Source organism: Chelonia mydas, chromosome 6 (assembly GCF_015237465.2).
Source record: "Chelonia mydas isolate rCheMyd1 chromosome 6, rCheMyd1.pri.v2, whole genome shotgun sequence".
NCBI classification, from domain to species: Eukaryota; Metazoa; Chordata; order Testudines; family Cheloniidae; genus Chelonia; species Chelonia mydas.
Window position 1 is genome coordinate 34,235,355 of NC_051246.2, and position 23,651 is coordinate 34,259,005.

General features: G+C 41.1%; 1 protein-coding gene across 1 annotated transcript in view; it reads right to left on the bottom strand.

Moving 5' to 3' along the window:
- Positions 1–23,651, bottom strand: part of PDE3B (phosphodiesterase 3B) — a 249,828-nt gene that overhangs the window by 54,594 nt on the left and 171,583 nt on the right. Inside the window, exons 5-7 of the mRNA XM_007057098.4 lie at positions 6,825–6,931; positions 1,011–1,221; positions 386–462 (exon numbers count right to left, since the gene is read on the bottom strand). Of these exons, the coding sequence (XP_007057160.3) occupies positions 386–462; positions 1,011–1,221; positions 6,825–6,931 (395 nt within the window). The remainder of the gene's footprint in view (positions 1–385; positions 463–1,010; positions 1,222–6,824; positions 6,932–23,651) is intronic.

Sequence of the window (23,651 nt, forward strand, 5' to 3'; positions counted from 1 at the left end):
TTACAACACAGTGACTGCTAGTCAGGAGGTAGGAAAGTACATTTTGTTGTGTGACATGTTAAAAGTTCAGAAAACCAGCTACAGAGCTTTAAACACTCCATTTGCTTGCAAAATTATAAAGCCAGAAGTAGGCATCTGTTAGAAAACATAACTTTAATGAACAGGATACACATAAGACTATGCCATCTCCTATCCTAGCTCAAGAAATTGAGAGATAATAAACCAGATACTTAGGGATCTACTAAAATGGTTACTGAAAAGATATGCGTATGAATTGTTTGGAAGTATAGGGAAATTTTTAATGTGGACTTTTAAAATTGCTTATTTGACTATTGAGAAAGCATAGTGAAGCACTAGCAAATACTTGCATATTTTGAAATCCTACCTGATTTTCTACCTTGATATTCTGCACCAGATTCTGACTTTGATGTTGAAATATGCTTGAGAAGTTTATGTCCACAGCTTGCAGAATAAACAAGACAAGAAACAATATTAGCTTATTTCTCTTTTTTTACCCACTTCTGATTGCTGTATAAATACTACAGTTACTATGCTATTACTCAGATAGTTGCAGCCATATCACCTTGGTAAATCTCACAATGTTAGCAGGATTGGGCCTGGCCAGTACTTTAGATAAGTACCCTTCAATGTGCTACCAGAAGTAGTGTTGGTCATTTGAAACGTGACTGAATCAGAATAGAATTAATTCCCAAACATGGGGTTTCCCTTCCCCTCCTAAAACATAAAGTATAGCACTCCTAGTACAGAATGGTTGCCACATTCAATTACAGAGCAATGAAATATGTAAAGTGTATTTACAGCCCTTCCCGATAATAGATGCTACATATACATTGGCTATAAATTAGTATGAGAAGTTATCTTTCACAGATATATCAAGTTTGGTTAGGAAAAAAGGAAATCAGTATGATTTTTCATATAAAAGTGTTGATATTTACAGCATATAACAATTTGCTTTTATACTTTTGAATACTTCTGAGGGTTTACAGTACCTGTTACAAGTATAGCTTGTAGAAGCTTTAACTTGCTGCTGAAAATCTGGAGAACTAAATGTATATCCCAGAGGTTTATGTAAATTAACACTTGGCTTAGTAAGAAAATCAGCAGTATCAGGAAATTCTACAGGTGATCGATTGACAAGAGACCCACTGGAGACAGACCCATGATTAGATGAACCAACAGGACTCAGGCTAGGGGAAGTACCTGCAAAAACATACATATAATAATTTCCCGAGTATTTCTTTAAAGCACAAAAAACAATGTTTTTTAAAGATCAAAATGAAAAATAAGAAAATTCTACAGCTTAATAAGAACAAAGTGACAGGTGAAAGAAATACTACAGATGGATCAAACTATTAAATACATATCAGACATCAAGACTTATTCACTGTTTTGGTTTTATACACAAGCAATACAGGTTAGGCTGCACATCTGAGTGATTTGTTGAGTGCATGCTCTGTTCAGTGTTTAAACTTCTCCATATAAAAACTGTATATCAGCTTCTGGAAGAGATTTGAACTTCACACTTACATATGAGATCCCCATTGAAAATGTATGTGTAAAACCTAACTTTTTGTTTAGTAACTTGGTTTTAATGTATGTGGTTTTAATACTTATGTTAGGAGGGGCTGTTCGCATTGATTATTAAGTTTCCCCTACACTTCCCTTTATAACACCCTGTTTTCAGGTGCTTGTGATTTTGCTAAACTGTAACTGTTTGCGCTAAAATTTTCTATGCTGGTTGTCTGCCTCAGGCTGAGTTTTTATGGAAAATTTCAGCCACAACAGTTCATCTGTTTCTGAGAATGATGCTAGAAAAAAATAAGTTGTTTGCAACATTAAAAAATTCTGGTGACCTTTACTTTAAAAACTCTAGCATCCATGCTTTGGAGCAGAGACTTTAAATTTGGCAGGAAGGTAGCTTTGTGTCACAGATATGCCTTTCACTGTTCCTGTGAAAATGTGCCAAAATTTGGCCAAGTTATAAGCCTTTGAAAAACTGCTGTTTCCATATGATCAGTAGATTTCTTAGATTTAGCAGCGAAAATCTCTGTATTCTTTGTGCACTGAGCATGCTCAAGCCTCTCACAGCTCCTAGTGCTGATCAGACTGTACATGTGCCATTTGCACAGTGTGACTGAGCATGTTCCTTCCAGCCTAGGGATGCAGGGACAAAGCAGGGAGTCTTTACTTTCAATAACCCCCTGCTGGCACCCACGCAGCGTGGACGAGGAAACTGCCTGACTTGAATACAAAAGGGCAAGATTCAGATCTGGGGAGTTAAGTGGAAGGGCAAAAGGTGTATATGGGACAAGGAGACAGGCAGGGCGAACTGGGACTGGAAGCTGGCAGGGCGGAGAGACAGAAACTGGAAGTTTGCGGGACACCGAGACTGGGAGCCATGAAGGGACATGGGAGGGTCAGTGTGTGTGTGGCGGAGGGGTGTGTGTGTGTGGGGGGGGGTAATTGAGACTGAATGAAAAGCAGGGGGGATATGGGGCTGACTGGGGGAAGCGCAGATGGATGTGAGAATGAATTGAGTATAGGGGCAGAACAGGGACTGGCTAAGCAAAGAGACTGGGACAAGGAGCTGGAGGAAGCAGAGACATTGAGATTGGACAAGAAACCCAGATTGGGAGACTGGGACAGGGAGCCAGTAGGTACAGGGAACATGGGCTGGAAGAACCAGGGAAATTACTAGAAGTCAGATGGAAGAGGGGGCTGGGAATGCCTGGATAAGGAAACTGGGGCCAAGGAAATAAGAAAGTGGGGTGGGGACTGGGAATGGCTGGACAAGAAGAATGGGAGTTGGGAGGGGGTAGAGACATGGAAACTGGAAGTGCAACAGCGAGTCTAGAGGGGTGAGTCTAAGACTTACTATACAAGGATACTGTAACTGAGATGAGAAGTCTGAGAAGAATGGTACTGGGACAAGGAGCCAGATGTGAGGAAGAGACAGGACTGGGACAAGGACAAGTTGGAGGGGATTTGGCAGTACGGGGGGGTCAGATTTGGGGGGAGGAGGGGGAAGATAGGCAGAAGAGTCCATACATACTAGAGGACACTTCCCTCCATAGCCTGGAATAGAACCCAAGACCCTGAATCTCACTTTTACTTTGCTGTCAGCAAATATCTGTGAAATCCACTAGCAAAGTGACCCCATCATCCTCTAGTGCTGGTCAATATAGAAGATGACAACCTACTACTTCTGTCAGTTTCTCCATTAATTCAAGTGGCAGAGGTCTGTGTAGTGGATCTAAAGGTTCCAGCCCCATTAATGACTCATGTGAATATCAATATGATATAAAATAGAATTTTTGTGTTTTCAGTTTGCTTTTTTAAAGATCGAGGAAATTACACACATGTACATACAATATTAAAAAAACTCTATTAAGACTGCAAAATCAAGCACTCAGTTAGGAAATGCAATGTGTAACCTTAATTCCCGCCCTCCCCCCTCCGTATGTATGCATTATATAACAGACTTTAATTACATAATTATACAGTAACTCCTCACTTAACGTCCTCCCTCTTAACGTTGTTTCCAAGTTACATCGCTACTCCATTAGGGAACACGCTCATTTAAAGTTGTGCAATGCTTCCTTATAACGTCGTTTGGCTGCCTGCTCTGTCCACTGCTTGTAGGATTCTGTGGAAGAGCAGCGACTTTACAAGGGAGCATTGCACAAGTTCCTCTTCTCTGCCTCCTTCCCCTCCCTTTCTCCCTCCGTCCCAACGCTTAGGACTTTCTGGGAGGGAGGGAGCGGGGAAGCTGCCCTCCACCACCGGCCAGGCAGGGCCACCCAGAACACAGCCGCTTTAGGGGTTGCAGGGCCCTGGGCTAAGGGGGCCCCAGGACCGCAGCTCTAAAGCCCCTTTCGGAATGCGGCCCTGCGAGAATGGGCTGGAAGACTCAGGAGGAGCAGGGGAGCGCTGCTTCTCTCCGGCCGGCTGGCTGCGCGGCTGCCCCTGCTCCTCCTGAGTCCTCCGGCCCATGCTCGCAGCGCCGCATTCCAAAAGGCGCTTTAGAGCTGCAGCCCAGGGCCCCAGGGCTTAGCCGGGGGCCCTGCAACCCCTAAAGCCCATGCGATCTTGGTGGCCCTGCCTGACTGGGCAGGGGGAGGTGTGCAGCTCCCAAAATCGTGGCCACGGGGGTGATGCCGCACTGCACGGAGCCACCTGTACACCCCCTGCACCAAACAGGAACTGCGCCAGGTAAGTGCTCTGCACCTCCTGTCTGCCCCAGCCCTGAGCCTCCTCCCGCACCCTAACTCCCTCCCAGATCCCGCACCCTCAGCCCTGAGCCCCAGAAGGAGAATGGAGAAAAAAAGAATGAAAAACGGGGGTGGGGGGGTGAGGGGAGATAAGAGAGAATGCACTGGGCCCCACTAACTCTAAATCCGCCACTGGAGGGAGGGGAAGGAGGGGGGAAGCCGCCACGTCTCCACTCCTCCCCCCTCTCCCTCCGAAAGTCCTAAATGCTGCCAAACAGCTGTTTGGCATCAGGGAAGCACGGGGAGGAAGGAGGAGGAGCGGGGATGCAGCATCCTCCAGGGAGGAGGTGGAGTGGGGATGGGAAGAGGCGGGCCTGGATTGGAGCGGGGGTGGGAAGAGGTGGGCCTGGAGCATCCCCTGGCAAAGTCAGCGCCTGTTCTTCTGTGGGGAAGCTGCTGCTGCGCAAGGTGCTTCCTAGCGTCCTTGCGTGCCTCATTGTCTGCAGCGAGCTGTGCCTGTGTTGGGTAAGCCGGGGCACCTCCCCACCGCAGTACAGTACTGTACAGTATATAATGCCTTTTGTCTGCCCCCCCCAAATTGCTTTGGAACCTAACCCCCCGCATTTACATTAAATCTTATGGGAAAATTGGATTCATTTAACATCGTTTCACTTAAAGTTGCATTTTTCAGGAACATAACTACAACATTAAGTGAGGAGTTACTGTATGCTGTTTATTCCACAGAACCCTTGCCTCTTTCAGTGTGCAGACAACCTTAATCCCGGCATTTCCTAATGTTTGAGTGGTTGATTTTGCAACCTTAGTAATGTTCTCTTAATTGTGTTTTTAGTGTAATTATACATATATAATAAACTACAATATATAACCGAAGACATCACTGCATATATTTAAACATGTCATATTTCCCACACTGGGTAATACTGCATTCTGTTTTCCTTAATTAAGCATGCATTTAATGTTCTATTTTATCACTGAGATACTTACTTAGTAAATATTCAGCCATATTTGAATATTGTTTTCAATTTATACATTAAAGTACAATTTTCTTTTCTCTGATATAATATGTTAAAACCACAATGTTTGAATGGGTAAATGTTCAATCTGTGTAAAAGAACACCCATCTCAAGTAATCTGTTTTAATAGACTGACAAAGAATCCCCAGATTGCACCATAAATTATGATGTTCCACCCTTATTAGAAGGCCATCTTTACAAAGCAACCAACTTTTGACGATCCTTTGAGTGGTTCTTAACAGGTTTCAGTGTATTTTGAATATATATTTATATTTTTAAAATACTGGATTACACAGTATTTTATGCTTTATATATTGTCACCAAGGTGCTAATCTTGCAATTGACCCCATAAGAGACACAGGGGTCTATCCACATGCAACAAGTTGCAGGAGCAGGGCCTGAGTTTGTATGCTGCTTAGGGTTTAGGAAAATGAAATGAGCATAAAATCAGTGAATAAACTAGACAAACCCAATGAAAAGAATGGATTTACAAATATACAGTACATTTGAGGAATAATTATATTTTTAAGGAAAAAAGTAGCTATGCATCCCCAATGAAACTTGTATACTTATTTTTAAACAGGCAATTAAATCTCTATTTTAAAAATTACATTACACAGTTTAATATCTTATTGAAATTATGCTAAAATCAAAGATGCATGGGTGAAATTGGCAGAATAACAGCATACTAAGGCTCCAATTTCATATGGGCAAAGAGACCAATTCTAATCTTTGGCATACGGAATACACATTATATACACACTGGTCATTACTGAATTCAACACTTACTAAGCTACTACATAGCAGCATCTGCTATTTCTATTTTCTCATATTCTACGAAGATTATTAACATGTAAACTCCATTCTTAGGCTAAAAATCTCTTTCATCAGGCTTGATCATGCAACGAATTCCATGACTTCACTGGGGCTTCCCAAGGATACAGGAGTCTGCCTACATAGTGCTTATAGCACAATCAGGGCCTTGGACTGTAAGCTCCATTACTAGGTAGGGACAGTTTCTTAATATGTGTTTGTACACATCACAGTACTATGGGGACCATTTCTGAACTGAAGCCTCTAGGCACTGCTGTAATACAAATAACAATAGCAATATAATTCTGGAAATTAAAAATTTTGGCATAATAGTTATTGCAGTACAGTAACTTTGCAAAAAAAATTTCGTGACAACCATTGTGTGTGTGTGTATATATATATATATATATCTTAACAAGCCTGCAGGTGTGTATGCTAATACAGTAGCAGAGAGACTTTGTCCAGTTATACAGTATTGTATTAATGTTTTAGATTTGTATTGAGATAATGTTCAGTATGTCCGCTGAATATTCTTAGAAGTAAATTAGATTAAAATTATTTTCAAGCATGTGCTACATACTGATGCTAACTTACACTGATGTTATAATGTACAAAATAATATGTCAAAAAATTATTGTAATGTGTGGAGTCCCACCTATAAACAAGAGGGTTTAATTTAAATCAAATTTCTCATAATCATAGCAACATGCTGCAAGGTGTGTAGAATAACAGACTGCTATCTTACCAGCTCGTCTGGGACCTATATGATAAGTTAACGTCACCGAAGATGATCTTTGTTTTGGTATTGTCAGTAGGTTTGTACTGAAAGGCCCATTTGGATGGGATCCTTGGCTAAAATAAAAAACAATAAGAAAATATCAAGCATTCTTTTAATCTGCTTTGCTTTCTTGCTTTCTATTCAGTTGTCAGGGAAAATGCATACGTAGATCAGCTCATTTTAGTGTAGTAACACAAATCTAGACACACTGAAGCAAAATGGGTAGGATATAACAACTTATACAGTACCATTACCCTTCAACAAATAAAATGAACAAGATGACAAGTTTGCGCAGAATATCCATTAGTTTTTGTCTATTATATAGAACATAAATCTTTGAGTATGACATGAGACACCTAGGTAATTCTAAAAAGACATAAAAGTTGTGGCAAGTAGGCTGAAGACATACGCTCACCTAACACTGCATTTTACCTTTCCTTAGTATTGTTTAGAAAATGTACCTTACCTTCTCCAATAGTTGTTTTGAGTCCTACTGCCAAATGCCACATAGTCAAGTTTTTAAAGGAACGTTCTGGCCTGACAAATTTCCTCAAGCTACCTAATTATGGATAAACTAGAGAGCAATATTAGCATTATTGGGTTTGGTTTGGTTTGGCTTAGCAGGATCGCATAAAATCTATGTTGCCCATACATTAATTTCATAAGCATTGGTAATAAAGCAATGCCAAAATCTATTAATTCAACTTTGGACTAATGAGATGGGCAAATCTTTTCAGTCAATTTTAAGATTTGGTATTAGTAAAAAGTCACCCTAGTATTTTTCTTTCTTTTAATCTGAATTTTTGGCAGCCAGTTAGTGGTTCCCCAGAATGCAGTGTGTGACAGGGAAGTCCCTGAATAGTATGAAATTTCATCTACAAAAAAAAAAAAGTGAATTTCTCCAGAGTGGTTACTCAAATATTTTGATATGCACCAATACAGCTTTGACTGCTATAGCACACTATGGACAACTACATCCTGGTAAAGATACCTGATGCTATAGTGGGAAGGTGAGATGCAGCTGTAACAAAGTTCTAGCAAGCTATTTGTTTGCTTATCTGAACTGCAAAGTCTTTTTATGCTCACTAACCACTAATTAGACATTAGAGGCTATTTTCCTGAGCACTACATATATATCAATTCTTAGTAAATAAATAAATCCACATCACATTTATTTAAACCTGAAAATAAACAATTAGAATTATCCTCTGTAAAATGGCCTTGAATTTTCTGTAATCTTTCTGGAATGGCTACTGTGTTCATTATTGTCACATGAGCAAAAGGCAGAGCTACAAATGGCACCAAAAAACTGTTGCTGACATACTGTAATTAGTAAATGCATCATCAGGCTTTTCTTATCATCAATAGGCATATTTCTTTTGAAGCAACTAAATGATGGCATAATTCTAAGTTATTTGGTAACAGTTCTGGCATAGGCTTGGTAGGTCTTTTAGCAGAAAACATTGAGAGGTTTGAGCCAGGTTGTTCCTTTAGAATTTCCTCTGCCTCAGACAAATCAGTGTCTTGAATCAAATTGGGTGGAGTAGTGTCCACTGTCACCTCAAAAGGACAAAGACAAGCATTAGCTAGTAACCCCTCCCTTCACTGAGGCAGAACTCTTCATAGTTTTCTGCAGAGACACTGAGGTTAATATAGTCAACATATCAGAGGCAGAGGGAGAATACCTGACTTTCTACAGCAGAGTAGTAATACAAGTCTTCTTAGGTACAGGAACGAGTGAGTTTATCACAAGTGGGGGAAAAATTAGTTGACAGTTATTTGCACACTTGGCTTTATAAAAGATTTCTTTATTATAGTGACTATGTTTCAGGAAGAGAGGTGGGGAAAGGTGAAAGACAGCTGTATCTCCAAATTAGACATTTTAACTTATATAGCAAAGATGTTTTCCTAATCTCTTCCATTAACTTCTCAGCATCAGAAAAAAGACTGGCCCTGAGAAGGTAGAAATTCCATGTAAAAAAGAAGGATTGTCAAGCACTTAAGGTGCCAGCCTAGGACCAAGGAGACCTAGGTTCAACTCCCTGCTCTGGCACAGACTTCCTCTATGACCTTAGGCAAGTCACTTAGTCTCTCTGGGCCTCAGCTGCACATCTATAAAATGTAGACAATAGTATTTATAGACTTTTATTCCCCATTTTAATAGTGTTGGATAAGGTAAATACATTAAAGATTGTGAGGGTCTTTCAGACCCTCTGGTAATGGAGGCAATAAAAATACTAAATAGATAGAAATGTACAGTATATCCAACTCACTTAGGACCAGACGATGAACTCCTTATGCAATTGGTGAGCAGCTACTTCCACAAGTAGTCTACTGGACTTAAACATGCTAGGCACCTTACAGAAAAGTATGAAGACCATCCAAGAGAGCTTAGAATCCAAGGATGACATTCACCTTTGTGCAGGGGGCCACTTAAGGATAAAGTACAAATGTAGTGGTGCATGCATCTTATATATATATTTATTTATATAGACACACAACTTCTCTTTGTCTCCTGAGAGTATCACCTCAAAGATGAAGCATCTGTTTGCTTTCTCTATTGCAATTGTGGGGAGAGGGTCAACAATAACAGATCCCATCTGGAGAATGGAAGAATACTGGAACACTTTGGGCTGGTGAAAGAGAGGAGAGGGGAGGGGAAAGATTCTACATATTGCTGCCTCAAATTCAGCTATACACACTGGCATGCTATTAGGTAAGGGGGGAGGGGCATGCTGAACCACTACAATGTTTGTGATACCAGGACCAGAGAATTTTGTCATGAAAGTGCAAGGGCTGAAATCCATCTTGCAACCTGCAGACCAATCTGAGTTGTCCTTATATATGAAGGTGCATATGCTCTATGAGCTGATCACATATGCAGTTTTTCACAGGTCCCCTGCCTCATTCAGTGCACAGAATGTATGCAGTTCACTGAATGAGCAGCTGTTCAGTATTTTGGATAATTCAAACACAAGACCACCCTTTCTCTTCCTCCAATTCTCTGTCTCATTTGCTACACACCTTCCAACTTCCGCAATGAATGAGATAGAGCAAAAGACTCATTCATTATACAACCCTGTTTCATTGAGCACTGACCTCTCTGTGTACTGAATGAGGAAGGATTTCTGTGGAAAAAATATGAGATCATATGTAATTAAAGACTGTAATAATCCACATGCACAAGGAGGCTAAATTAAGGGTTCACAGGCAACCTTATTTGTATAATTTCCTAACTTCTGAATGCTTTACTTTGTGACCTTAATCTTCTAACATATTTTAATATGACTGAGTTTTTAAAAAGAAAATTGAAAATACAAATTCCATGAAGTGGAACCATATTGACCCCACATGGTTCATCTGCGGAGTTAAACTTTTAGTTCCACAACACATCCCTTTGCAACTTAAGCTGAGTAATAGATAGTAGTACAGTAAGAGCTTTGTTATTCAGCATGTTGGGAGAATGGGGGGTGCCAATTAGTCAAAATTTCTGGTTGGCTGAGAGTTAACCACCATACAGCACCATACAGAGAGGCAGTAGTGTGTCCGGAGATGCCCACAGTATCAGACACTGAACTGAAGTTGACAAATCTTGATGAGTAACTGTCGGTACCAGGCAAGATGATTTTTGAACCATGGCATAACCAGTACGGAGAGATTCAGCAGGTCACATGCCATAGTATATGCTTCAAGTGTTGACGGCATCGGGGTAGCCTCTTGCTGCCACTAAACCAACAAAGACAGGATCCCCGAACCAGTTGGTGCCACCTTAGGGGACGATCATAACGGGACTGGTACCAGAGCTAGAGTCAATGACCCTGTCTGAGAAGTTATTTGTATTGGAGAGTGCCTTGGATTGAGTGCACTCTACCCTCCTTCCCAGCATGTTTGATGGACTTTGGTGCCATGGACCTTGATCTCCAGGATACTAGTCCTTCAGTGTTGTCTTCCAGTGCCTCTTCCTCGGTACTGGAGAAGATCGGCATTGAGACTCTGCCAATACAGGAGGAGCTCTCCGAACAGAGAGTCTCTGAGGGTGGGAGCTGGACTGCCTCCATCAGAAGTTGTTTTAGTCTGACCTCCCTATCCTTTTTAGTTCTGGGCTTAAAGTCCCTGAAGATTTGGCACCTGTCTCTGACATTAGCCTCTCCTAGGCACTTGAGGCACCTGGAGTGCAGGTCACTAACTGGCTTCTCGAAGGTATTGAAGCCTGAGAACTGAAGCATGTCCCAACACCCAGTACCCAAATGGCAGAAACCAGAATACAAAAAAGTAGCCCAATAGAGAAAACCTACTATTAAAAATATCTTAACGCTAAAACTATTAACTATTAATGAGTACCAACTATATACAATACCCAAACAAGAGAAAACTTGCGTTAGCAAGATAGAACTAACACCCAACATGGGCAGTAGAAAGGAACTGATTGGGGTTGGGGGCAGCTCTGCCCTTTATACCATCATGCAATACTGTGAGGCAGCAGAAGGCACACGCACAGCCCCAATGGAATATGGCTGTGAGAAAAATCTCTGATGACAATGCACTGGGCACGCATACACTTGAAGAAGAATCCCCAGACAGAACAGAGACAGGTGACAAAAAGCAGGGAATGTCCAATAGTGCTCGATAGGCGTGGGGGAGATGGCACTAGTTTCAGGGCTTAAGCAATTTGACTGTGAAATCCCCACTGTCCAGAAGGGTATCAGACATAAGGTGCGTGCCTAGAGGCCCAAAGCAAGGGACTCTGCCCAGCCCCAGAAAGCTAAGGAAGTGTGGGATTCAGCATTTGGATCCCCTCATAGCAGTATGAGTTTCCAAAAGGTGGAGCTCAACAAGTTCTGTGACAGTATCCATAATTCTTTTTCACCTGTAGAACTCAAAAAATCTCATCTGTCTTCGCAAAATTCTTAGCTGGCTTTTACAAATGCAATAACTAAAACAAAGACGGGTTAAGCAATTTCCCTTGAACGAAACTGCTGTGTAGTGGATAAGGTAAGGACTTAGTAGTTAGGAGACTGGTTCTGATCCTCCTATCGACTTGCTGTATGACCTTGGGAAAGACACTTAATCTCTGTGTAACTCAGTTACCCTCTCTGTAAAATACAGATTTGCTACCTCACAGAATGTTTTGAGGCCTAACTAAATAATATTTATAGACTTTTACATAAGTGCAAACTACTATTAAATCAAGTCAGGGGAAAAGAACTCAAGACTGCATCATTTTCAATCTTGTGCTCAATCCACTTGGCTATGGAATCTTTAATGAGAGCTTTTGCAGCAGGTGTTTTTGTTTTGGGTAAGCCAGAATAACGCTTCTTGTAACAGAACTCCCAGCATGCTGAGATCATCTCAATGGGCGCTATGTATTTCATTGCACAGACCACAACATAGGTGCACAGGATGATTAAAGTGTAGCATAAACATTAATGAAATTTAATAATCCTGATACAGGATACATTTTCAAACGTTCGTAATTGTTATTTTCACAACACAAAATTTAAGAAATTGTTAAATCATGTACTACTTGTCAGAGACTATATACATTCCAAATTTCAAATCTCAAATGTTAACTATTTTTTAGTTATGCTGAAGAGGAAAATATTGCACCTTTTTATGACAGAAAGACATGCTTTCTACCAGAGTCATAACTCAAACATAACCACAGGGAGTTTGCTGAAACTTTCCAAAACAATCATGTTTGGGCAGAGACCAAGCTTGAAATATTTCGGTCCCAAAGAGTTAATGTTTCACAAAGTTAGATGCATCTGAAAAGAGAGGCTTATAATAGATACTGTTTTATACCTTAAAAACAAAAGCAGGTATGCCCAAATTTCTATATTTTTAAGCTTCCATAGATTTGAATTGGAATGATCTCAACTTTGGACCAGAGAAAGCTTCTTTAGTGGTAAATATCAAATGCTAAATTATGTGTTTTAATGAAGCAGACTATTTTCTTACAGATCCACATCTGAAAACATTTAATAGATCTTTTAAGTTGGAAATGATGTTTGAGCCTTAAGTGACTCTGGCCTTCTTCTCAAGTCACCAAGCTTTTATATCTATTTCAGTTGTTATATTTTTAATCCAAAAACTGGTTTTGAAGTTTTCATGTTCCTATATTGCCCTTTAGAAAATTAACTATAAATGAGTAACTATGTTGTTAAATGACAGGTTTCAGAGTAGCAGTCGTGTTAGTCTGTATCCATAAAAAGAAAAGGAGGACTTGTGGCACCTTAGAGACTAACAAATTTATTAGAACATAAGCTTGTTAAACTGTGCCATCTACTGTTATAAGTGTGAAATTGCACAGCAAAATTTCAAATCATGCATTTATTATAAAACACACTTTTCTTTCGTGAACATATATTTGATATGCTGTGTAACTGAAAAATAACTTTTCACTTCAATAAACCTATGAAATGTAGAACGGCTTAATTCAAATTAACAATAAAATGTTTATTTACTCAACAAGCAGAGATTAGTTGAATGTTTTGTCTAAAATCAGATGAAATGACATGAAATTGCTACGGATACATTAACTACTCAATCTCACACCTGTTCACTCAAATATCATGTACAGAGAGTGAATGGTAGTTGACTGGAATAGTATACTAGCTATCATCACTACATAAATCAGAGGACAAAAACTAGAGACCAGGATAATATTCTTCCTCTCTGAGCAGTAGTTTAAACCCATTTTAACAGGAAGGTAAAGGTTAGGTAATCTGTCTTTTCCATGTGCATTATGAAGTTTTAGCAAGAAAACCAAGAAAGCAATAGAATGACTTAAATGAAACTCTGACTATTTTAAGAATAAAATTTAGGTGAAGGAGTAGAGAGCCTCCTTTTCCCTGTGAAATTCAGATATCAAAGCCTGTAGCTCACTCGCTCACTCTTCTATTAGTTTTTCTAGTAATTACATCTTCAGAAACAGGTAATATACAGCCCATCCTTACATTGGTTAAGCAGATGCACTATCAGTCTTGCAGAACTAGATTCAAAAGTAGTTGATCGTAGTTTTCTAAATGGAGATACAACATTAATGAGTCCTTTAAACATCACGGTAGTTTGACTATATAGGGTATGACCCTATTCATTTGATAGCCATTGTAGATATGACTATAGACAGAGCAAAGCCTAACTTCTTTAGGTGGAAATATTACCAGAAATATTTGAATTTGATTCCTCTTTCTATTCCAGTTCCATTCTTGATGAGATTTTTAAATCAGAGCTTCCATTCTGATTTGTAATTGGGTTTTCTTTTGGGCTACAAAAGAATCTATTGAACCTCTCCTGAATTTTCAGTGCCAGATCCTGACCCTCACTGCAGCAACTCAGTGAATATTTGCATGTGCAAAGCAATCACTAAGTTGGTGGATCTGGCTGCCTGAAGATGTCCATAATGTATGAGATTCTTTGAGTGGCGTATGACCACTGTAGGTACTTCTACACCTGCCCCAATCCTGACCCATGGCACAGGGAATATTGGTAAGGAAAAGATGGTATGGCTGGAGCATTTGGGGCTCCAGTGATCTTTGCTGTTCTAATTTGCTCTTCAAGACCAGACTGGAAACTATAAGATTAAGATGATGCATAAAAGGTGCATTCAAGACCTTGGCACCCTATACCTGAACTGGATTGTACACAGAAGGTTTAGATAAAGATTCCAGTCTTCAGTATCAATATTTAATAGGATTTGATGATCCCAGATGCCAGATGGAACCATTCTAGATCAGACTTGAAGTTACCAGTGGTTGTGAAACAGTAGGTCTGGATCTGTTGGCAGTATATGAACATGTGTAGTACTACTAAATACCAAAATTGATAAGCCCAAATTTAAACCATGAAGTGAGCTGTAGCTCACGAAAGCTCATGCTCAAATAAACTGGTTAGTCTCTAAGGTGCCACAAGTACTCCTTTTCTTTTTTCTCATGAGAATGATGTGGGCTCTCTCATCTTGAGCTTCCTGATGAAATGGTGAAGAAATGTCAGAGAAGTAAGTGCATGCAGGAATCACTGATTCGAATCCACCAAGAAGACATCTTCCACTGAGACTAGATCTCTTCCAGCCCTTGTTTGCCCTTTGGGCAATAAGACCCCATTTTTAAATTATGATAATTGCTACATATCCTTTTAGGATACACTCATGCTGTTCCAGTCACCTGTGGCTCAGATAATGTCCGAGAACCATCCTTCATATATAAGGTAAAGGGAATCTATGAAGATCCACTTTATTGCCATTGTTCCCTCAGTCTCACAGGTTCTTGACATAACTTTAGGGAACAGCTTTCATCCTGTTCTTTAAGACATTGCTACAATACTGTCCAGGAAAATCCATAGCATACAATCCCTGAATTCAGTGAGCCAAGGACTAATTTCAAAGCAAAGTGAATTGATCTTATTAGCTATAGCATAGTTACATGTAATCTTGTTTTCTCTACTGATCACTTAATTATTCATAGATTCTAAGGCCAGAAGGGACTATTGTGATCATGAAGTCTGACCTCCTGTATAATACAAGCCACAGAACTTCCTCCAAAAAATTCCTGTTTGAACTAGAGAATATCTTGTAGAAAAATACCCAATCTTGATTTAAAAATTGCCAATGATTGAGAACCTACTACAACCCTCTGTAAATTGTTCCAATGAATAATTACCTTTGCTGTTAAAAAATTACACCTTATTTCCAGTGTGAATCTGTCTAGCTTCAACTCCCAATCATTGGATCTTACACAAAATCTGAGGTACTTTCTGTGAGTAGCCTTAATAGCGATGTCAAAGTACATATCTTTCAGGCTGAAAGACTCAAATCTGTCAATTGCACAAAAAGAGGCCAGAATCACCATATGGCATTTGAACCTTTTGATCTATTTGTTCAACTCTTATAGATCCAGGATCTTTTTCAAAATTAAGCAGTAAAGAAAGTACAAGTAGAATTCTCTAGATATTCTTGAGAAATTTCTTTCTTTCTTTTTTTTTTTTGCTCTCAGTTGTAGAAAGTTAATAGATTCCTGCCATAGGAGGTTTTTTTGAGAGTTTTCCCTGAAAAAGGAGGAGGGAGGAAGTTGAAAAGTGGTATGAAGAGGAATCATATAATTTTCCTGATTTCTAAACCCAAACACTTTGAGATAGTTTACTTTATGCCACATAGAAAAAAAGTCTGCCCTCAGAGAGGGAAAATAGAGGATATGTTTTGTCTGACAACTGAACTCTTGATGATAATCACACTTGCTGCTTTTGTTCACAGGTAGTGTCATCATAGCAGATAAAAAGGCCTTTGAGCAATGTCGTCTTCTTTGGTTGCTACCTCTTTGATATTGACGAGGAGCCCTCCAGTACCAGGTGCTGAAATTTTTGGGTAGATTCAGAAATGGGGATACTGACCAAATCATATTTCCCATATGAACTGCAGTTTATAGAAAACTGGCCATCTGGTCTGTATCTCACTAAGTTTGTAGGTATGGCTATGAAGAATGCCCTTGTCACAGGTGTACAGTACAGATGATATTACTGGACAAGAGGTCCCAAGAGCTTATGACTCAAGATTCCAATCCCAAATCAAGAAGGAAACATGCACCAGAGAGAATACCCCCAGGGCAGCTAAATGAATATGTCCATGCCATGGTACCCATAGCACAATTAAGAGCATTCCTAAAAAGAAATAGAGTTTTACTTGGTGCAACCATCAAGGCAAAATCAATTACCTCAAGCAATTTAAGTGCTACATGGAACAACCCTTCCAATAAATTATGTTATTATGGTGCAAAGGTAGCATTAAATAGTTTTAATTTAACAGAGCCAAGAATAGTAAACATAACTGAGTGAGTTTTGGTAAAAGGAAAAAATGTATTATAATCCTTAGTGAATTACGTATTTTTGATGTATTGATTCTACAACTTTCTTTTTACAAGTTCTGAAAAGTTTATAAAAAGCTGTTGAAAAAACAGGTGGTTTTGCATTTTTGCTGAGGCGTCTCACTCTTTTCTAAGTACTCATTTTGCAAGAAATCTAAAAAGCTCTGGGACCTGACCTTTGGCCATACTATTGCTCCTAATATTCTGATTCCTAGAATATCAGTTATATATCAAGAGTGATTGTCTATAAAGTGTTTTAGAACTTTTTAGCCATAATAGCCAATCTAAATCCAACAAATTTAATTTAACAAAAATTGTGTGAAGGGGTGTACCTGGCCCTTCATGGCTCCCTCTTGGAGGCCATGTGATCCTGCTACATCCCACGCCTGGATATGAGTAGCGAAGGCCTGCCTAAAAAGGCTGCATGGAAACAGTCAATCAGAGCCCAATAGGCTCATATAAAAGGAGCTGCAGGGCCTTAGCAGGGGGTTCCCAGCTGGGGCAAGACGGTCAAGGAAGGGTGCTCCACTCTGGCCCTAGGAGCTCAGTGGGCTGTGTTTGGTGGGGGAGAGAGAGAGAGGACCTGAGAACTTTAACCCTAAGGTAATGGGTGAAGGTAAAGGGACCAAGAAGAGGCCCAGGAAATGCAGCAGGCACTAATTAAAGGAAGCAACATGTGACTGCTGTTTGTAGGGTCCCTGGGATGGAACCCAGAGTAGTTGTAGGGCTTGGTTCCCCCACTGGCCACTAATAAAGTTGCCTAAGCCCCAAGAAGGGGACAAGGCTCCTTTAGCAACTCAAGTGAAAGGGTGGATTTAAAGGGCCCAGAGAAAGGGCTGAAGACCCAGATGATGACAGATAGTTTGGAGAATTTTTTTCTACCCTGGAAGGGGTTCACTTTTCATGGTGTGACTTAGCTGGAGGGCTGAGCCACTGAAGAATTGCCTAGTGAGGTTGGGAATCTACATGGGGCATCAAGAGTGGGAAAGATTGCAGTACCACATCCAGCTGATAGGAGGCACTCAGGAGGTGAGTAGCCCATCACAGTGAGCCATAAACACAGTTATTCACTTTCAGAAAGACAAGAGACTGCTGATGGGTAAATAACAGTTGTGTAATCCACTAGGAACATGTGTCTCAAGTTGTTCTCCAGTGACTGGTCTACAAAGGGGCTAGCAATTACTTCTGTATATATTAATATCAATAATTCTGTATATGTATTAATTCTGATAAATTCTGTTAGGGATCTGAAGGCCAAGGGGGTTCAAACCCTGCAGCTGATCTATGCAGGAGGATGGTATAGTTGCATGTGACTCACACAGTAAAGAAACCTCTTTAAAACAGATTTAATATTTATAAATTAAGAATTTGTAAATTGTGGTGTGATTCATATTTTATATATTTTGTTGTGTAACTCTCTGGTCAGTGTATATGTTGTGTTTCCCTCTGTACCCAAACTAGAGGATGTTTGTGATAACTCCTGGTTTGAGAACCAAGTTCTTTAGTATAAGCTATAAAGGCTCATGCCTTCAGCTTTGGAGATTATTGGGTCAATCATGGGTACTGGTCAACATGGAGGCCATTATACTTACAGGCAACCCACACTTTTATGTTTGAAGGCTGAGAGGTATGCTTAATACTGGCAGTGAAGGGACAGAGCAATAGGGAAACCTGCTGGTGGAATACAGGCAAGTGCAGCCTGCTTCTGCAGCTTCTCCTAGCCGGTATCCAAATTCTGGACATTCATGAGAGGCTATGGAGTGTTTTGGGAAGTGAGTGATTATACAGACTCCTGCATGGAAGTTTTGACCAACTAACAAGTTATGTTGTCACTGCTAAATAGGGTTGCTCTTGCCGTACTTGTAGTAATTTTTAACTGGTGATAAAATGTTAGGCACAAAGATTTCAGATTTCACAGCCTCTCACGCTCATCAGAAGGGCTGAAATAACCAAGAGCAGCTTCAGCTGCACAGTTTCTCCCTCTGATTCCCAGGCAGGTTACTCCTGAGGGGATTCTGTGCCAAAAAATTTAAAAAAGTCTATGTACAGTATTTTAAAATTCTGCAAATTTTATTAGTCAATAAATAAACGTGAAGCTTCCAGCCTGACAGTAGGGAGCACAGGCCACTGGACGCAAGAAGGTGGGAGTTCACCCTGCAGTCCTCAGCCCCCTCAGGACAGGGACTCAGCAGTGAGGCTGCACCTAACCCTGACACAGTGCAAGACCCAGACTTGCCGCAGATACACTGTGTGGCCCTGCCCGCCCCCCACACCAGGTGCACCAGGTGTGGCCAGGCAGGATCCAAGTGTGGAGGGGCTTAGTGTGTGGGAATCCAGGTGTGGGGTAAGAGGGTTCTGTATGGGGCAATCTGGGTGCTGGCAGCTCAGTGGGGGATCTGAATGCACGGGTGCTTGTTTTGGGGTTCTGGGTACAGGAGCAATGGGACTCTGCATGGGGATCCAGGTAAAGGTGGTTGGGGCTCAGCTGGTGGGGTCTGAGTGTGAGGGTATGAGGCTCAGCGGGGGGCGGTCCAAGTGCTGGAGGAGTGGGGCTTGGTGGGGTGCAGGTCAGTTGTAGCTTTTTGGAGCTCAGTGGGGTGGGAGTCCAGGTGTGGAGGGGGGAGGGCTCACTGGGATGGTCCAGGTGCATGGGGTGGTGGGGCTTCTTAGGGTGAGGGTTCGATGGGCCTGCTTAATGGGGGGAGCCCCAGCTGCTGCCAGAAGACACTGTATACTTGGCTCCTGCTTCTCCCCCATCCTCTTCTCTCCCCATCCCATCCCCTTCTCCCTGCTTCTCCCACTGTCCCCTACCCCATACCCCCTCACTCCCAAATCCCCCTCCCCTATCCAAACCCAGTTCCTTCCCCACTGTCTCTTCCTTCCCTCCCCATCCCTTTCCCCCCGCTCCCCTTGTCCTGCCCCACCATGAGCACTTACCATTGTACAAAAAACAGGGCATCCAGCACACATAGACGGGGAAGCCGATCAGCACTGGGACCCAGGAGGTTGTGTCCAGTTGCAGAGTCAGTGAGCCGGAGCTGCCAGGCAGCTCTGCGCTTGCAGAAATGCGAGGGAGGGCAGTGGCAGATCATCCTGCCTGCCCCCAATGCCCTGTCTCTGTTTTTTTTGGGGGGCAATGCCCCCCAATTATGTCCATGGGCATCCCCAGCCCCGCACCCTCCCTGTGGTCATTTACCTCTCCCACAGATGCTCCGGGCGCCAGAAATGAGGTGCCTGCACTGCCAAGGAAGGGTGTGAGACCACTCTTGCAGCTTCCCTTCCTTCCCTGTCATTTTCTGTGGGGAAGCAAAGAAATCTGCAGTGGAATACAAATTCTGCAAGTATGCAGTTGCACAGAATTCCCCCAGAAGTAGCAGGTGCAGCTCCTCTTCTTCCAGCCTGGGGAACTATCCACTGAGATACACTATAGTTATTTAAAAACAAACAAACAAAAAAAAACAACAATGAAATCAGCAAAGAAAAACTACAGTTAGTGACAATTAAAGTTGAGGCAGGACACACCCATTGAATGAAAACCTTAAAATCATGAAAATAAAAAGTTAAGAGGAAAGACTGGCAGAATTTGTGGTTACTTATCTGAAATTTTTCTCTTTTTCAAAGGGCTAGGTCCACAGATCCTCAGTATTGATTGTGTGTGTCATCACCTGTCTGTAGCTCTAGGGGCACAATCAAAGCTGATTGGACAGGTGACAAGTGACTAGCTCCCACCTTCCAAATACCCTCCAGTTTTCAGATGTTTCCAAATCTAGCACCTCTGGACTGTGAAACAAAAAACAAACCTCTTGTCCTGCATCAGCACCTTGCACTTTTCCACTGAATGCATCCGATGAAGTGAGCTGTAGCTCACGAAAGCTTACGCTCAGATAAATTTGTTAGTCTCTAAGGTGCCACAAGTACTCCTTTTCTTTTTGCGAATACAGACTAACACGGCTGCTACTCTGAAACCTTGCAAAAAATAATACTTGACAGGAAACATTATAAACAACAAGAAAGATTTTTACCTGCTTTAGAGAACTTTAACCATAAGCAAAACAGATCTCCTTTAATGGATGCTCAAGACACATCAGATCTGTGAACCTATTCCTTCAAAAATGGAAAAAATTTCAGGTAAGCCACCACAAAGTCTCCCATTCTTTCTTCGGGCTATGTCCACAGATCCTCAGTGTGGGATTTTCTCAGCAGTGATAATGTTTCTGAAAAGGGAACAAATTAACATCACTGAGAGAAATTATTCTTTTAAGGAATCACCACAATGTGCAGGACCTGCCTGCCAAAGGTTGTATCAGCTGAAGACTGAGTATCTATCTTGTAAAACTGAGTAAATGTATGCAGGGATGATCAAGTTGCAGCTTTACAGGTTTCCTTATAAAGAGCCTGCCCTTTCTTGGCACATGATGCTGCCACTGCTCGTGCTGAGAGTGCTCTTATGCCCACTGGAGAATTGAGTCCTTTTGCTTTATATGCTTCAGTGAAGCACCAGTGTATCCATTGTGAGATTGATTATTTAAATGCCTTGGCACTACTTTTCCTTGACTGGAACAAGGCCAGCAAGACTGTTTTTCTTAGGCTTTTAGCTCTTTTCAGATCTTTAAATATCACCTTATATCTAACAAAAGCCATAGTTTCTCCTTTGGGTGAGAAGGATGTGGACAAAAAGAAGACAATGTGATCTCTTGTGCTTGAGAAAAAAGTCAAATTTACTTTTGGAATGAAGGTGGGATCTGTTCAAAAAACCACCTTATCTTTGTGGAAGAGGCAGCAGGATGGATCAGTTGACCAAGCTCCCAGCTCTGACACTGTTCTTGCTGATTTGATAGCAATCAAAAAGGTTGATTTGATAGTAATGTAGTGCAATTAAACTGATTCCATAGGTTCAAAGGCACCTTCATTAAGGCATTGAGAACAATATTCAAATCCAAAGACAGAGCTGTATGAACCTCAGAAGGACAAAACAGATGAAGTGCTCTAATGAAGCTGCATATGTTGTTATGGTGCACTCAGAATTACTAACAGCACAAAAATGTGTACTTTCAAGGTATTAGCCTGGAATTCAAGATCAAAGCGGTCTTGTAAAAATTCCAGAACATGAGACACTTTGTCTACATGATGCTGAATACAACTCCCTCTCCAAGCTTTGGATTGAGATCAAACTCTTCAGTGAAACTTGCCATGGATTTTATCCTAGAGGCCAACATAGTGTTGATGAGACCACGACAGTAACCATTTCATTTTAGAAATTTCCTTTGAAATGCTCAGCTGTAACTTCCTTGGATCTTGATGAAGAAGTGTTCTCTGGGGTAACAAATCCAACCTGGGATTGAGGAAAAATGGTGGCTCACACATTCACTAGATCTGGAAACCAAGGCCTTCTGGGCCAATGGAGAGCCTTTAAAATCACTTTTGTTGCCGCCTTCCTGATCTTCTATATTACCCTGGAGATGATGAGCACTGGAGAAAAAACAAAGTAAGCCCTTGGCCACTTGAGAGACAGGGCATCTATGCCTAGGGCTTCTGGCTCTCTCCTTGCAAAGTACTGGTTTGCCTTTCAGTTTCATGGATGAAAAAATCCAGTGTTGGGAGTTCCAAAAATTTTGGTGATCAATCAGAAGGATTCATTGTGAAGACTCAATTCTGCCTGATCAATTTTCCTTCTGCTCAACCAGTCAGCCTTTGTGCTACTGGTACCCTTAATATGCAAGGCCCTGACAGACAGTAGACGGGCCTCTGCCCACCTTCTGTAGACCCCTTGATGGTTTATGTATACCATTGCTGTCATTGTAAGGATTTGATGTTCAGCAATGCTGAGGCCAGTGGTTGAAGACCATACTTTATGCCCATAGTTTTAGAAATGTTATGCTCTTCTTTCACTCTTGAAGGACCATGTCCCTTGAGTCTCCTTCTCAGAGAACATACCCCCTCGTTTCAGACTTGCATCAATTGTTATAACAGACCTGTTTGATTCCACCATGTCCACCCTTCCCTGGAACCTCTCCAGACTGATCAACCAATCCAGGGATTTCAACAAAAGTGATGTAATGTTCAGCTTCTGAGAGGAGGGAAAAAACAGAAAATTGTGGGGAAGGTACAGCAGGAAGCTCCACAAAGTCCTCAGATGCGTTCTTGCCCAGGATACTATTTCTATCCAGGACATAATTATCCCTAGAACACTCATTAAAACATTGCTTACTGACATCCTCATGCATCTCCTGAGAGAGTGATCACTGATTTGATCTTGTCCTGTCAATAGGCTGACAGAAAAATGTTGTGGATTTTGTTGATGAGCACTTCAAGATAACCAAGTGCTGAGATGGCTGAAGATGAATGACGCTTTTAGAACTTCACTATAAATCTCTGTTGTTGCAATACTGAGATTATGGTCTGAGTTGCTGGAGTGGACCCCTCCTTGGACTGGCTCTAACACGAACAGTGATACTCAGAAATCAGTAGTTCAGGAGTCAAATTAGCAATCAAAATTACCCAAAAGAGCCAGAGTAGTGTGAATTCATTGTTTCATATTTTAACAGTATGGTTTAGTGTGTATATATATTATTCTCACAGCAAAATGACTAATTATTATTTTATCAACTACAATTGGTTAACAACATAGTAAAAGCTTTCTGATTGGTTAATAATTAAATCACACTGTTTTAATATCATCTGTTGCAGATGCATCAAAGAACCTCTTGTGCCTTGAGAGCCACAGTCTATCATTGTACTAAAACATCTTTCAGGAAAAGGTACCGCTATATCCGCTTCTGCCTGAGAACAGGCACCAAAAAGACAAGAACTTTTGCGAACATTCGAGGCATGGATCACACTCTGAAAAGCAGTACTTTGTACTGAAAATGATAGGCCTCATGAGCAAATCACAGAAGACTCCTGTGCACCTGTTGAACCAGCACATGAAAGTAGGCCTCAT